Source organism: Periophthalmus magnuspinnatus, chromosome 21 (genome assembly GCF_009829125.3).
Source record: "Periophthalmus magnuspinnatus isolate fPerMag1 chromosome 21, fPerMag1.2.pri, whole genome shotgun sequence".
Classification (NCBI taxonomy): Eukaryota; Metazoa; Chordata; class Actinopteri; order Gobiiformes; family Gobiidae; genus Periophthalmus; species Periophthalmus magnuspinnatus.
In genome coordinates this window covers 28,503,936-28,520,916 of record NC_047146.1, presented here as the reverse complement: position 1 = coordinate 28,520,916, position 16,981 = coordinate 28,503,936, and the positions used below count along the sequence as shown (strand labels likewise).

General features: G+C 39.4%; 1 protein-coding gene across 2 annotated transcripts; it reads left to right on the top strand.

The window, feature by feature from the left end:
- Positions 1-895: 895 nt before the first annotated feature.
- Positions 896-13,945, top strand: LOC117389343 (interleukin-10 receptor subunit beta-like). 2 transcript variants are annotated; one of them, XM_033987002.2, is made up of 7 exons: positions 896-1,220; positions 3,337-3,460; positions 7,240-7,430; positions 8,287-8,441; positions 8,895-9,048; positions 13,036-13,169; positions 13,581-13,945. In XM_033987002.2, exons 1-7 carry the CDS (start codon positions 1,175-1,177, stop codon positions 13,698-13,700), a joined length of 924 nt encoding a protein of 307 aa, XP_033842893.1. In that variant the 5' UTR covers positions 896-1,174; the 3' UTR covers positions 13,701-13,945. The 2 variants fall into 2 exon arrangements, with proteins under 2 accessions (XP_033842893.1, XP_055086718.1); XM_055230743.1 differs by having other exon boundaries at positions 902-1,220; positions 13,590-13,945.
- Positions 13,946-16,981: the final 3,036 nt, after the last annotated feature.

The following is a 16,981-nucleotide window of genomic DNA, read 5'->3' as shown; positions in this document are numbered from 1 at the left end:
ATAATAATAATTATTAATTTAATAATATCATTAGGATGCCCTATTATGACATAGATAGTTTCTCTGGGCCATGGAACTTATAAAAGGTTTTCAAATTGAAATAGGTATACGTAAGGGATATATACTTGTAAATAGGAAGTGGATCTTCATTGATGAGTGGTTTTCTAAAAGTGTGTGGGCTATTGCCCACTTCATGGATGAAGAAAGAAATATTCTGCAAAATGCACAATTCTGTGATGGAGTTCAGTTGTCCAATTACAAATGTAATAACACATTTATAAGAAGGTGCTTACTTAATTATTGTGTCACAAACTCCCTAAAAAGGGATTAGAGATTTTAAAAAGGAACAGATAAAAAAAATAAGAGGAAAACATTTGACTTTTCCCCTGCCCTTTAAAACAAAGTACAATTTAAAATTATAAACAAGATTTATCCAGCTAATGAGTTTTTTAAAGTGCAGATTTAAAATGGATGTTGACAGTTGTGCATTTTCTGAGAGGGAGGTTGAAGATTTCGATCATTTAATTTTTGTGTATGACTGTTCCAAGTTTTTTGGTTTGACCTTCAGCAGTGGATTCACTCTCAAGGAATTCATTTTGCAAATTTATCAGTTAAGGCAATTATGTTTTGGAACATTTATTAAGGGTAGTCTCATTGACTACGGTATTAATATTATATTGTTAGGATTACATACGTAAATTTAGATTTTAAAAATCTATTTCAAACGTTATTCAGAGGAATTTGTTTGGATTTTTCTGTAAATCTCTGGCCCTTGTTAAGTCTTAAATACATTCAAACTTCTTTCATGTATAGAAAATTTGGATATATTTAAACAAAAAGAGTTGACACGGAACAGCACAAAAGAGGGCGGAGTTACGCGCGTGTATGTGCCGGAAAAGTGCTTCAGCTGGAGAAATGGCAGGAGAGACAAAAACCCTTAAAAGCTAACGTGCCGAATATAGTGTACTTAAAGCGTTCAGTCGATGTGGATCCAACGACGCTTTTTGTTGCTCTCCAGATGTTTTGTATGCCAGATCTCTGCTGCGCACGCTCTCTGCTCGCCGGATTCACTCTTTCTTCCTCTTATAGCAGAACGGCTGCGCGGAATTCCCCTTTGTGTTACCAGGAAAACGCGTTCATTTTCGGCTTTTGGTCTGACGAGTCGCCCTAGAACATGTCTCCGCTGTGCTGCTGCTTCATAGTGAGTGTGTGCGTAACAGGTGAGTTTGGAAGTCTATGTTCTCGTGGGTCACGTGGATAACCTACAACTTGAAGACATTATTGAAATCTGAACTCCTCTTATAAGTTCTCCTTTTTTGTAGGCAATTATTGTAATTATTACATTAGTTTTTACTAGGCTGTAAGTTTCAGTTTTAGTTTTGCTCTGTCAGTCTGGCGATCAACTCTTAAAATGGATATGCACTTCTACTTCTACGATTCATCTGTTTTTAATGAAAAACAACATTTTGCTATGATCCAATTTTCTAATTTTGTTTAGGTAAACTCTAGCCCTGTTTGGGATTTTGTGTGAGCTGTTTTGCAAAGGTCAAAGGTCTCTTTCAATAGAGAAATGTGTCAAAGCGATTGAAAAAAAACTGTAAAGATGCACAGTGTAAACTTTCTGAATGAGGCTATACCACCTGTTGTCACAGAGATGTAATTGCTTTGCTTGATATGTTCTGTTCATATTTGTTTTACATTAGTGTAATAATAACAGTTGGGTTTACTGACGAGAAAAAAAGAGCAGGCTTGCCTCTCCATCCATCTCCAGATCTGACCTGCAACTTGGCATGGTAGTCATCTTCTGGTCTCCATGGAGATAGATAAGTGAAATAAGATAAAATAAGATAAGATATACCTTTATTAGTCCCACAGTGGGGAAATTCCAGTATTGCACCGAACAGTTAAAGAACAGAAGGAAAATGGTACATGCAATAAAACAAGATAATAGATAAATAGCTTATAATAATTTAAAAAATAGACTTAAAAATAAACTAAAAATAGACTCTAATATAACATCTCTCTAAAGTGACTTGAGTATTTCACATGGGTATGGTTGAATGACACATGTTCAGTGTTAACAGTATTCATTGTACAGTCTGACAGCAGCAGGAAGGAAAGACCTGTGAAACCTCTCCTTCACACAGCGAGGGTGAATCAGTCTGTCACTGAAGCTGCTCTCCAGGGCAGACAGAGCGTCCTTCAGGGGGTGAGACTCATGGCCCAGCATAGAAATTACCTTAGCCAGCACCCTCCTATCCCCCACCTCCTGCACTGAGTCCAGAGGACAGCCCAGGACGGAGCAGGACTTCTTGATGACCTTGTCCAGCTTCTTCCTCTCCCTCTCTGTGATGCTGCTGTTCCAGCAGACCACACCATACAGGATGGCTGATGCCACCACAGAGTCATAGAAGGTCTTCAGGAGTGGCCCTCTCACTCCAAAAGACCTGAGTCTCCTCAGGAGATAGAGCCTGCTCTGGCCCTTCCTGTACAGTGCGTCTTTGTTGTGAGTCCATTCCAGTTTGTTGTTCAGATGAACACCCAGGTACTTGTATGAGTCCACTCTCTCAAATTCCATACTGTATAACATTCCAGCTATGGAGACAACAGGTGGTGGGCCCCTTACCAGAAAAGTTACATAGGTTACATTTAGGATTGTTTTTACTTTAGTTAACTACATTGGAGAGATCAGGATATTTTTATTTTATTATTATTATTTTTTAAGCATTTTCATGGTAATATCTTACAAACGTTTGTATTCGATGATTGTAAGTCCCATCTCTGAAAAAACTGAGTTCAAATTGCTATAATAATGAATAAATCAATTCAGTCATTCTGTCATTCATGTAATGTGTCATGGAGGAATCTGCCTAAGAACATTACAAGCAGCCTTATTGGTATGTTATGGTATGGTGTTATGGTATGGTGTGTTATTTATGTTCTGTCTAATTGGTGGTATGACAACAGAACAACCCTCTACTCCAGAGCATTTTACTGTTTACAATTTCTGGTATCAATAAATCAAAATCAAAAGTTCTTTACTCAGGTCCTCTTAAAAGTAAACTGGTCCTTTAGGTACACTATACACGTTTGCCTGCAAAGATCCAAGGTATGACATTCAATTATCAATCTACATGGCAACAAGCTGTCTAGTATTGAAATAAATACAATGTAGAAATGAATGCCATATTGCATGACATTGCAGGCAAAGTTGTGTGTGCTCTGTGCGCTGTCGTTACACATAGTCAAAACTACTCAAAATTAAATTTGGTCAGAATTGAAATGATTTCTATCAAGTATTGATTGTATTTTAATATTTGCCCCCTTCTCTTCTAGCACTGGCCTCAGGGCTCCCCCCTCCCAGGAATGTCCGACTGACATCTCACAACATGGATTTGTATCTGAGGTGGAGACCCCCAGAAAATCTATCCAATCAGATTTTCTACTCCACAAAGCTCCAGTGAGTGTGACCCTGTGCACAACATCAGGAACTTTTTATTCTCCGGTATCTGTGCACAAGTGCTGTACAGCCCACACCATACACATAAGACTCCTGTCGCTGAGCAGCTCCTCTTGTTCCAAAGAATCTTCTCCTATGAGAGACTAATAAAATTAGTTAAGTAGTGAACACATCAAATACCAATGTGCTTCCATGGTCTGCTTATTCCTCTGTTTTCATCCATGTGTCTGTCTTCATCTCTGTGCGAGTTTTGTTAGAAAGGTTATAATCTTTCATTCATTCCTACAGTAAAGTGTAGATCAGGGGTCACCAACCTTTTTTAACCTGAGAGCTACTTTATGGGCACTGAGTCATACCAAGGGCTACCAGTTTGAGATGCTCTTTTTAAATAACACATTTTCTCAGTTTGCCTTTAGCTATACATTATTAATAATGATAAATGATAATCATCTATGTGAACACACTGATCACGTTGCAAGACACTGATCACATTAATGATTTCTCAAAATAATTATCAACAATGAGCAAGGAGGGAAACAGATATCAGTATTCAGCACTTTAACTTGACTAATCTTAGTAATTGTTAAATTTCCAGATGACACTTACATCGCTACATCTCATAGGAAAAGTATCCCATTTTCACAATCCATTAACAAACCTTTTTAACAAAACATAAATAATATACATTGCACCATGTTTCATAAAGTTATCAATTATGTAATGTTAAAGAAAAATAAGCTTACATATTTTTAATCGGTTGCGTTGTGTGACTTTTTCACCGGTGTCGTGAAAAAAGCCTGTTGTTTACCCAAAGCTGCGTTTAGCTCTGGGCTTGTTCTGCCCATAGTGTGCGCCCCCGTGGGGAGTGCGCGTCCCCGTGGGTAGTTAGTGTGGAGCTTTGTGAGACGTAGTGGCGTGTCCCTCCACATTGTGCCGCTTTGCCGTCACCACAGTCCCTCCGCAGATGAGATACACGCAGGTTTCTTTTACAGTCTTAAATCGTTGTGAAAGTGATCTCTTTATTTTCTACCATGTTTTGGAGGAAGAAACTGCTTTCAGTGCATCCTCACAGCGCTCGTGAGCGGAGCACTGGTTTTGTCACGCGCACAATACTGACCTTTGAAGTGAGTAGGTCAAAGTTCACCTTAACTTATCTAAACTTCACGTATAATGAACATATGTTTAAGACATTGCCATTTTTAAATCCATATAAACGCAAGGGTGATAGAAAAAAAATAGCAACAGAATAAAATTAAATTTTAGATGCAACTCATTAGTGAGTTGTGCTATTTTTAGAACCGGTCTGCGGGCGACTCATGTGGGGCTTGGGGGCGACATGGCGCCCGCGGGCACAGGGTTGGTGACCCCTGGTGTAGATGTTTCCTCTGTATTTGCACCACAGCTCCTGATTGCATGTTATGCAATGCACACTGTGCAGCCTGTCCTTCGTGTGCACTCTGGGAGAAAGTAGCTTTGTGCAATCTGATGGGCCTGGCCCTTGTCTCCTTGCTCCCACTCCTTGAGTACAACCTCAATTCCAATGAAATTGGGAGGCTGTGTGAAACTTAAAAAAATACAGAAAACAATGATTTGCAAATCCTTTTCAACCTATATTGAACTGAATAAACTACAAAGACATGATATATAATGTTCAAACTGATAAACTTTATTGTTTTTTATGGAAATATTCACTCGTTTTCAATTTGATGTCTACAACACATTCCAGTAAAGCTGAGACAGGGGCATGTTTACCACTGTGTTACATCACCTTTCCTTTTAACAACAATCAATAAGCGTTTGGGAACTGAGGACACTAATTGTTGCAGCTTTGCAGGAGAAATCCTTTCCCATTCTTTCTGAATGTACAACTTTAGTAGCTCAGTAGTCCGGGGCCTCCGTTGTTGTATTTTGTGCTTCATAATGACCCACGCATTTTCAATGGGAGACAGGTTTGGACTGCAGGCAGGCCAGTCTAGTACCCGTACTCGTACTACGATGCCACAATGTTGCAACACGTACAGAATGTGGTCTTGCTGAATTAAGCAGGGACGTCCCTGGAAAAGACGTTGCTTGGATGGCAGCATATGTTGCTCCAAAACCTGTATGTACCTTTCAGCATTAATGGTGCCTTCACAGATGTGCACCCCCATACCATCACAGATGCTGGCATTTAAACTTTGTGCTGATAACAATCCAGATGGTCCTTTTCCTCTTTGGCCTGCAGGACACAACGTCCATGATCAAAAACAATTTGAAATGAGCACTCGTCGGACCACAGCACACTTTTCCACTTTGTGCCAGTCCATCTCAGGTGAGCTTGGGCTCAGAAAAGCCAGCTGCATTTCGGGATGTTGTTGATATATGACTTTTGCTTTGCATGGTACAGTTTTAACTTGTAGCAACGAACTGTGTTAACAGACAATAATTTCCTGAAGTCTTCCTGGGCCCATGTGGTAATATCCTTCACACATTTATGTCTGTTTTTAATACAGTACAGTCTGAGGGAAGTCAAAAGTAATGGGCCTCCTATGTTGGTTTTTGACCTTGCCGCTTACATGCAGAGATTTCTCCAGATTCTGTGAATCTTTTGATGATATTATGGACCGTAGATGATGAATTCCCTAAATTCCGTGCAATTGTACGTTGAGAAAAGTTGTTCTTAGATTGTTGGACTATTTGCTCATGCAGTTGTTCAATTTGAACATTAAATATCATGTCTTTGCAATTTATTCAATTTAATATAAGTTGAAAAAGATTTGCAAATAATTGTATTCTGTATTTTTTTTAAGTTTTACACAGCATCTGAACTTCGCTGGAATTGCTGTTGTAGAACCAGAGCTATTTTCCCCTGGTCCAGGCAGCCTCAATCTCAGATTGTGCTATGGCTTGAATAGCCTACATCCTCTGTATTCCACAATTTCAGGTGATTTATCATTAGGTTATAAGCATGGGGGACACACTTGGTTCATAGTATAATAATGAAGCTTAAAAGTAGATTCAAGAGGTAGCCTAGGTCAAGAATATTGTCTAGGAATTAGCCCTAAATATTTTAACCATGCGATACCTTGCTCCAATTTTATGACAGTTTTAATTATAACACAATCATAATTGAAATATTCTTTATTTATGTGCCACACAACCTTAAAACACAATAAGAATGTAATAGTACTAATCAAATTATGAACCTACTTTAAAATATTAGAAGGCCTATCCAATACCCAGTGATTTTTGCCAGTATATTATAAGACCCAGGCTAGTTAGACCTTATTTATAACCTTCCAATTATGGGAAAGTACACCTCTTTTCTACAAAAAATCATTGGGGGAGGAGAAGATGTGGGGCATATAATTTCTGCAGTTTTGAACAGGAAGTCAGTGGGACTGTTTCTGTTGTTAAGATGATTATATATATATATATATATATATATATAAATTTTTTTTTTTTATTTAACCTTTATTTAAAAATGAAAGTCCCATTGAGATTACTAATCTCTCTTTCAAGGGAGTCCTGGCCAAGACACAGATTAAACATTATATCAGCATTAATTTAGAAGAATGCGTCAGCCAAAACATTTACAAACCACAGATCTCATTTCCAAATCTTTAGCACTAATTTAAACTGACCTACTAAACTCACTAACAATATTATGGTTTAAAAAATGTAAATCCATGATCTACATATGTCATATTTGACCAAATAGCCAAAAGATAAAGCATAATATGCCCTAAAAATAAAAAGAAAAGAAAAAAATTTGTGACTATTTGTTTTTTCTGTTCCAGGGCGAGTTTTGACAGTGTCCTATCCCGACCAGCCTGCGTCAACACTTCGGCCCTTTTCTGTGAGCTTTCAGAACCAGGCCTTAAACTCACACTCCTGGAGTTTGGCCAGTACAATGCATCAGTCCGGGCACTGTCTGGAAATGAGATGTCAGACTGGGTCTACAGCCAGCCTCTCACCATGGACAAAGACAGTCAGTGCCAGCTTCTTCAGTTGAAAAAAGTTTACATACACAATATAAAAAGACACATACACTTTTTTTCCTCACTGTCTGACACACTCCTGTTTTCAGTCAATTAGGATTACCAAAATTATTTCTGTTTGATAAATGCCAGAATAACGAGAGAAGGATTTTTTTAGACAGTTTTTCATTACTCTCTTTAAAGTCAGAATTGTACATACATTTCATTAGTATTTGGTACCATTGCTTTTAAACTGTATGACCTGGATCAAACATTATGGATATTCTTCCACAAGCTTCTCACAATAGTTGGCAGGAAATTTGGCGCATTCTTTCTGACAAAACTGGTGTAAGTGAGCCAAATTTGTAGACTCCTTTGTCCAGACAAAGAAGCAGTGTGTTTCAGGTGTGCCTTCAGATACATACACTAATTAATTCAAATGTTGTCAATAAACCTGTCAGAAGCTTCCAAAGACATGACATCATCATCTGCTTTTACCCAATTGTTACTTGTGACTTTGAAGAAAGTAAACAAAAAATGTTCATCTGATTTGATGTCAGTGAGTGAGACAGTGAGTAAAAAAACATGTGTCTTTTTATCTATTGTGTGTAAACTTCTGGTTTCAACTGTGTGTGTGTATGTGTGTGTGTATATATATATATATATATATATATATATATATATATATATATATATATATATATATATATATATATATATATATATATATATATATATATATATATATATATATATACATACATATACATATACACACATACACACACACAGTTGAAACCAGAATATATATATATATTATATAAATGTATTATTATAGTATAGTTGACATGGATGTGTTTGGCTCAGCTGTGATCGGTCCCCCAATGGTGGCTCTCGTCCCTCAGGGAGCATGTTTAGAGGTGAGCGTGAAAGACCCAGAGTTCCGAGTTTCCTCCATGACAAATGTCTTTGGCCTGCCACAGTACAACATTAACTACTGGCCCAGAAGGCGCGCACACCAGGTAAGGCCAGTGAACTCTGGGTGCACGTGCATGACAGGCACAATGTTCTCAGCACCCACTTATAAAAAAACCATAAACCAGTGTGTGATGTGATCTTGAGTGTGTGTGTATATATATATATATATATATTATATATGCATATGCTAGAGGACTCAGAAGAAATTGACTTACCTTGTTACAGCTCTCAAGTTGTTATACTGCAGAGCAGACCTCTATATATCTTAAATGGTGAAAAAATATGATGGCCCACCGATTGAGGGCAAGTAAAAATTGAATTCCTCTTAAAAGGACTACTAGGATTATAATGACCCGACTGATACTTGAACAATTAACCTACTCAAACTCATCCTAACTGACTCGGACTTTGATTCAGACTTAATGTATGAGGACCTGACCTTGACTCTGTTTTGTCCTGTCATTGGACACATATATAGTCTTTTCCTATGCGTACAGGCTTCACACATGCAGGTGCGACAGAACCGGGTCGTTCTCAGTGGCCTGGAACCATGGACTGAGTACTGTGTCCAAGTCCAAATCCATGTAGATCCAGCGAGGAACCAGAATTCTGCTGAAGCCAGTAAGCCAGTGTGTGAGAGCACTGCTGACAGTAAGTCTGTACATATCATATACATACACTATATAAAAAGACATATAAGCTTTTTTCCATTTTTCCATTCCTCCTGGCAGAACTGGTGTAACTGATGCTTTGAGTTGTTGCTTCAGTATTTCCACATAATGTTCTTTCCTCATGATGCCATCTATTTTGTGAAGTGCACCAGTCCCTCCTGCAGCAAAATAACCCCACAACATGCTGCTGCCACCCACATATTTTGCAGTTGAGATGGTGTTCTCAAGCTTCAATTTTAGTTTTGTCAGACCTCAAGACATGTCTCCAAAATTAAGATCTTTGTCCCTGTGTCCATTTGTAAACTATAATCAGTTTTTTTTTTTTTATGATTCTTGGCATAACAGCTTGGCAGAGTGGCATTTCAGCCCATGTCGATACAGTAATCGTGTCTGTGGATAGTGACACACTCTTATCAGCTTCAGCCAGTAGCTTCACAATGTCTTTTGCTTTTGTTCTTGGGCTGAAATGCACCTTTTGGACCAAAGCACGTTCATCTCTGGGGAAGAGAACGCATCTTCTTCCTGAGCGGTATGATGGCTGGACACTCCCATGGTCCCATGTATACTTACGTATAAGTGTTTGAACAGATATGGCACTTTCAAGCATCACCGAAGGATGAACCAGACTTGTACAAGTCCACAATTTTCTTCCTGGTATCTTGGCTGATTTCTTTTGACTTTCCCTTAATGTTACACAAAGAAACAGTGTGTTTAAGGTGTGCCTTCAAATACATCCACAGGTGTGTCTCTAATTTTAACTTTTCAAAGACAGGATATCATCATCTGGATTTTTCCAAAATTCTTTAAAAGCATAATAAGCTTAATAAAAGCCAAATGTAAAATCTGTCAACTTGACAAAAAGTTATAGGAGTGGAGACAATTCCCTGCTCATCCAAGCTGCTTCTTCAGTTCTGGTCAGATTACTGGGCCCTGTGTTGTAGGGTTTGTGCTGCAGTGGATGTGTGAATCAAACACCAGGTATTGGTCAGTGTGTGTGTGTGGGTTACCTGAAGACTTCTACTTGGAGTTGCCAGTCCTCTCCTATAGTTGCATGATCTAAGAAGTTCAAATCAAATCAAGTTGTTCTCCTTCCTGTGTGAACTTGATGTTTGGATCCACAGCATTAATATATGTTGATTAATGTTGGTCCAGTTGTCATCCACATATCAATACCAATGCGTGGGTAGAGGAAATGGTTCCAGAGGGGAGTTAAAGAAGCAAGACAATCCTTCCTTGGACAGGAATGGGAGACTTGGACATCATCTATCCCCCATGTATAACTACAACCTCAGATACAAAGCAAACAAATGAAACAAAGAAAAGAATATGGCTAACCAGGATGCTAATAGGTGTGAAAGCGCCCATTAGGAGCTAAATGAATATGCTAAGTATTACTCAGGCACAGTGCACACTTAGTGTAGCTCAGTAGACCTAGCCCAATAAATAAAAACTACTTTCCATAGGTGTTTCAGTGTAGTTAGCTCCTCATTTCATACTCCTACAAATTGTTGTCCAGTTGACTTTACATTGGGTTTTACTATAGATCAGACTTTGATGATTGAGAGATTACACAGACATCTTCTTTGAAGAAAGTAATGAAAAAATCTTTCTGTCATTATTCTGGCATTTAGCAAATAGAAATTATTTTGGTCATCCTAATTGACCCAAAACAGAAAAAGTTTAGTCTGAGTTCATGTCAAACAGTGAGAATAAAAAGTGCATGTGTCTTTTTATATAGTGTCTGTAAACTACAGGTTTCAACTGTACACACCGATGGCGTACAGTGACTTTTATGGGTAGGTAGACTTGAGGTGGACATTAATATTTATTTGATAACAATTAATAACACCACTTTTTATACTAACTACATTGCAAATTCGGACATTTTTACTGACATATACTATTGTTCACTACTTCAGTACTATTGTTTATCATGCAGTTATTATCACGCATATGAGTATACCATATGAGTGACATATGGCAGCTCTACACATATGTAATGTACTACACTAAATGTACATTCATTCAGAGATACTATCCAGGTGAATGTAGGCTATAATAAGTCCTCATGTGCCACAAACATCACCTTAAACACAGCCCTGTGTTAGAACAGCTCGCCCACACTCACCTCTCACAGATGCAAATCAAACCTCTAAAACAGGGGTGACCAAACAATGGCCCGGGAGCCAAAAGTTTAACTGGCCCAATTGATCATAATCAGTAGTTTTTAATGCAAATTTGAGTAATCCTACCAATATAACCTAAATAACATCACATTGTGTTGCATTATACAGACATTAAAATTTTAAGCCTTATTAAATGTATGTTAAATGCACCCATCTGAATTATCCACTGTATTGACCACTGATCTGTGGCCCTCCGTGTTGATTATTTTTCAAGATGCAGTCCTCGGTGAAAAAAGTTTGGGCACCCCTGCTCTAAAACAACCAGCTAGCTCTGTGGTTGTAAAAGCACATGTTAATGCTGTCTGCTCAGTGGGTAGGGTGTACTGTGTATAGTAGGGTGTACTATTCTGACTACTGTGACTACAACCATGCTTCAAACAGGCAGAAGTGAAGGGAAAACAGGATTACTTGGGTGTATTTTGAAACTACTTAATTATACTTTTGGCACGCAATTATTTTTTATTTTATTAGACAAGCACTGCTGATATGCACATGTTTTGGCCAACTTAGGAGTCAATGAGCAGATTTTTACGCCACTCTTTTGCAACCGTGTTAGTTATGATCCTTCTTTTTAAAAAAAAAACAACAAAAAAAAACAACCAAGGTTTAATGCTCTCGTAATGCTTTTTCCTCATGTTTTTAGAATGAGTGTATAAGACTGCATGTTGCACTCAACAAATAAAATATTAGGAAAGTGCTTAAGTGTCAAGTTTACCGTTTATTTTGCCAATGACCAGTTCTATGACCTAAATGAATATAGCCCTGTATCTGGACCTAATAATGTGCATTGGAACAACGGCAAGCCTGACAATGAACTGTCAATCAACATAGTTGAGATTTATGCGGTATGCTAAGGTGAAGTGTCAGATTTTCATAGATTGAGGACATTTTTCACATAATGGATTTATTTTAAATATAAAACTAGAAATTTGGCAATATAGAAACCGTAGTCTTCACTACACTGAATGGAGTAGACCACTTGCTTTGTTTATGGCTGGGGTTGTGTCCTTTGGGTGAACCAGTTTCTGTCTTAAAGTGTTTGTAGGTTTGAAATAGACAGGAATTTCATATTGAAAATGCTCTGAAGCTTTTCAGACACACCTGGTGTCTGAGGTCTGTTGAAGAACGTGAGGTACAAATCATAGCCAAAGACAAGAAATGGTTTGAGAGGGAAGTTAAAGAAACTATTTTTGTTAAGAAAGACAATCCTTGAACAGGACTGGGGGCCTTAGACATCATATGTCCCCATCTATGATTCCATCCCCAGACCCGAAGAAAACAGAGCTTGCCAGGATGCTAATAGGTATGAAATCACCCATTAAGAGCTGAATGAATATGCTAAGTATGACCCAGGCACAGGTAGCTCAATAGACCTAGGCTACAAACAGAAACTGCGTACAATAGTTGTTTCAGTGTAGTTAGCTCCTCCCTTCAGATAGATATAAGGCAGTGTCCACCAGGAATCTGACTAGAAATGAAGAAGCAGCTTGGTTGAGCAGCATCTGTATTGTTATTTAAATATTTACATAGCTTGAAATTTTGTTGAAGTTTTGTCTGTCTATTGTTGTGATGTATGTTCAATAATATTAATTCTTTGTGTATGTAAATCTATGATGAAAAAACAAAAATTTTCCAATAAAAATTATGTAAAAAAAGGAAGAAAGCATCCACCTTCAGATCAGATTAAATAAACAATCCATGAATCTTTAAAATGCATTGAACAGAATCTGTTTTTCTTGTGAGGATTGTGCATGCTGACGCTATTCTCTGTGCCTTCACAGTGCCCTCTCCTCCTTGGATAACTGCAGTAGTCACTTTTGTGGCTTTAGCACTGACTGTGGCAGTCGTGGTCATCACTGTCATTTACCACAAACAGATCTTCCACTTCCTTTGTCCTAAGCACTCACTGCCTCAGGTCTGTATGTTCTATTCTACAAAATGTATGCTCTGTTCTACAAAGTGCACTGGACTAACCTTGATCTATGACTATGACTAATCTTAACTACAGAATGCTTACAACCCACAGCCAGGACAATTCAATTATAATTCAATTACATACATTTTTGTACTGTTCTAAATTACAACAGTAATAGGCAAACCATCATTCACAGAAAACAAATGATCCCAGAGCATCACATGTCTCTCCAAAAAAAACCAAAAAAAAAACAGGTTAAGGAGAGATCCATTCCCATGGATGGACATATATGGGACTGACTCCAGGACTACACAAAATCCTGTACTTGAGATTAAGATAACTATATGACTTTTGAAAGTACAGATGATAATTATTTCATATTGATCAGTCTTTGACAGTAATTCTGTTTAGCCCTTGCAGAACCTACCAGAGTGCCCCCACGCTCCACTTTTTGTGCCAGAAGAACAGTGTCACCCACTCACAATGATTCCATGGCAGGATGAAGGGGAGCACCTCACTGCAAACTCATGACACCAAATCTTTTACTGAAACACTACCAGCTGGTCAGAGCTACACTGAAACAATCAACCACTGGGCTGTATCATTTTGGTTTGTTGCCATTTTATGAACTGTGAAGTGATTATTTAAAATGCCTATTCACAAAAATATGAGTATAGGGTGAAACTACAGCAAAATGCTTTCACACCAGCAGGTTCACAATAAGTAATTTGTGTGGCCCTCCTATGGGAGGAGGGCCATAGAGACCCCCAATCCCGTTGATGACAATAAAATAAATTTAAAAAAACCCTGGGTGGTGGTGGGGTGGGTGGGTAGGTGGGGGTGTTGGAGGGGGTATGTGGGGAGAGCCTTAGGTTTTGTCCCAATTTGCTTCCATAAGCATACCCTTCTAGGTACCATTATGTAAGTTACGTAAGTTACGCAAGTTATTTTTAATTATTTATTATAGAATGTGATAGGAGAAAAAAAATCAAGGTGTAGTTGTCGCAGCCATTTATTTTTCTTTAGATTGAATTGAGATTGAGAAATTAACGTTTTCCTTTGACTATCAATAGGCAAAATAGATTATAGCTACTTTATAATATATATATATATATATATATATATATATATATATATATATATATATATATATATATATATATATATATATATATATATATATATATATATATAAAAAAATATCAGACTGTGGGGGCAAGCGGGGCAGAAGGATAGCCATCACGGTGGTGGTGATAGTGGTGGTCTATGGTGATGGTCATCTTCCCCTCGATCAAACTCCACGGTAACCTCGCGTACCAGGCGAGACTCCGGCGCGAAGGCCACGGGGACCTCGGCTGCGGCGAATCTGTAGCGTAAAGAGGAGAAGGAGGACTAAGACGAAGAGGAGGAGATTCGCGAGACCCGAAGCCCTCGATCCAGACCCGTGTCCTGCTGGCGTGTCCCGGAAGCCCGCGCGAGGAGCCTGTCGCGTACCGAGGTGTAAATTTGAGCCTGCGTCTCGTGCGGGACATGGCCGCTCGAGTTGAAGGGATTTCTTAATTTTATGTATTTGTTTTTATTTGTTCTTGATGTTTTTTTTTATTTTTTTATTTATTTCCCCGTCAACCTGGCTGCTGCCGCCGCCGCACAGGATGCTTAGTAGTGAGACATTGTTTTGTTTGTGTGTGTGTGTGTGTGTGTGTGTGTGTGTGTATGCATGCGTGTGGGGGTGTGTGTGTGTGTGTATATGCGTATGCGTGTGTATATGTTAATTTTATGATGATGATTATTTGTGATTATTTATGTTTTTATGTGTGTGATTTTAATGTCCTTATTCTGTAAAGCACTTTGAATTACTTTGTGTATGAATTGTGCTATACAAATAAACTTGCCTTGTATGCGTGCGTGTGTGTGTATATGCGTATGTGTGTATATGCGTATGAGGGAGAACAGGATGACCTGCGGCAGCTGAGGAAAGGCAGGCTGCCGGTCCAGATGATGGTGCAGTTTTACACGGCCATCATTGAGTCTATCCTCACCTCCTCCATAACTGTGGTGTTCGCTGGGGCCACTGCCAGGGACAGACAGAGACTGCAGCGCATTGTGCGCTCTGCTGAGAAGGTGATTGGCTGCAGCCTTCCATCTCTGCAGGACCTGTACGTCTCCAGGACTCGGGGGCGAGCAGGCCGTATAGCAGCTGACACTTCTCACCCTGGACATGGACTTTTTGAGCCACTTCCCTCATGACGAGAGGTTCTAGTCCCAATGGACTGTAGCCTCCTGCCAAAGAACAGTTTCTTCCCGTCTGCCGTTTGTCTCAGGAACACTTTATAATATTTGCACAAAACTGGACACTTTATAACACCGGTCACTTTAACAGGTCATGTTTGCACTGTTGTTCTGATGCTGCTGTTGTATATATTTTCTACCTATAAGTATTTTATTTTATTTTTAAGCATATCTTTTTAAATGTTGTGCATGCCCTTATTTGTATTTATTCAGTGTGTTTTATGTTGCACTGTATCACCGAAGTAAGCTCCTAGTTTGTGAACTGTGTTCACAGACGATGGCAATAAAAGTCTGATTCTGATTTCCCTGTGACACCTGTTCTCATTTTGTCTAGAAGTTGGAACCCTTTCCCTTGTGTGTGTGTGTGTGTGTGTGTGTGTGTGTGTCTGTATGCGTGTCTGTGTGTATGCCTCAATCTCATTTTGATAGAGGCGGGGGTTCAACAGAGCCCCCCCCCCCATCCCCCCCACAACTAGTCTCCTTCCGATAGAAGGGGGGGGGGGGTGAGCCAGGTCATCAGGCTGGATGAAGGGAGGGGGCCCCCTGCACATCCTGGCTTCCTACCCAGGGACAGGCAGTCATGCCTCCAGGACACAATAGTGGCTGCTGCAGCTCCGGGAGAGGGGGGGTTAGGCTTAGTCTCAGTCTTCTCCTCCAGAGTGTGCTACTGGCTGGCTGGCTGGGCAGGCATCATCTTCATTGGCTTCCTTCCTACACAGCGTCAGGAAGCCTTTCCTGGGTTAGACAATGGTGGCTGCTGGGCCAGTGCTAGTTCAGCTCCGGGGGTGAACACGCAGAATTGCTCAAGCTGCTCCATGTCAAGGTTGCAATTTCAGACACTTCCAAGCGACGGCCTGTCACTTTTCGAGAAGGGCCGCGTGCTGCTTTTAGCAGCCCAGGCCAGGCTCACTCTTCCTGGCTAGAAGCACTAGGCATTAGCCTGTGCCACTTTTCCTCGCCTGCTTTGGTCCTAGACCAGACCAGGACCTGGCAACAGGTCCTAGAAGAGGTTGTCTCTTAAATAATGCCATGCTTAGGACTTCGCACTAGCGCTAAATAGAGAGAACCGTAACACAGGAAGTAGTTTCACGACCTTAAACTAGTTTTACGATTAAACATTAAACATTTAGACTACTGTTACAAAGGAAAAAAATATGGCAAATAGAACGCAGTATGCCTTCTGTTACAATGGAAATTACCATGGCAATTGGAACGGCCATCGTGTGAGAGCAGCAGAAGCAAAATCGTGATTGTAAAATAACAACACACAAACAGACAAGAATATATTTAAAATGCGCAAAAGAAAATGAGCTAAGCTAATTCTCTACAGGTAATATAAAACCCAACACCATCATCTAATGGCCAAAAAGTGAACTGCAACAGGCAATGTTCCCTCAAATTTGTGACGAGTCTGGGCAAACACACAAACTCCCTGAGCGGTCCCATGGACCACTGTGAGCAACATCAGACGTGCGCACTGTGGTCATTCTGCATGGTTAAATGGTTTATTAAAAGAATCAAAT

Excerpts from the sequence above, each read along its gene's own strand:
- LOC117389343 (XM_033987002.2), top strand. The coding sequence starts at position 1,175 with ATGTCTCCGCTGTGCTGCTGCTTCATAGTGAGTGTGTGCGTAACAG. Across the intron at positions 8,442-8,894 it reads CCAGAAGGCGCGCACACCAG|GCTTCACACATGCAGGTGCG; the intron begins GTAAGGCCAGTG and ends CTATGCGTACAG. Across the intron at positions 13,170-13,580 it reads CTAAGCACTCACTGCCTCAG|CCCTTGCAGAACCTACCAGA; the intron begins GTCTGTATGTTC and ends AATTCTGTTTAG.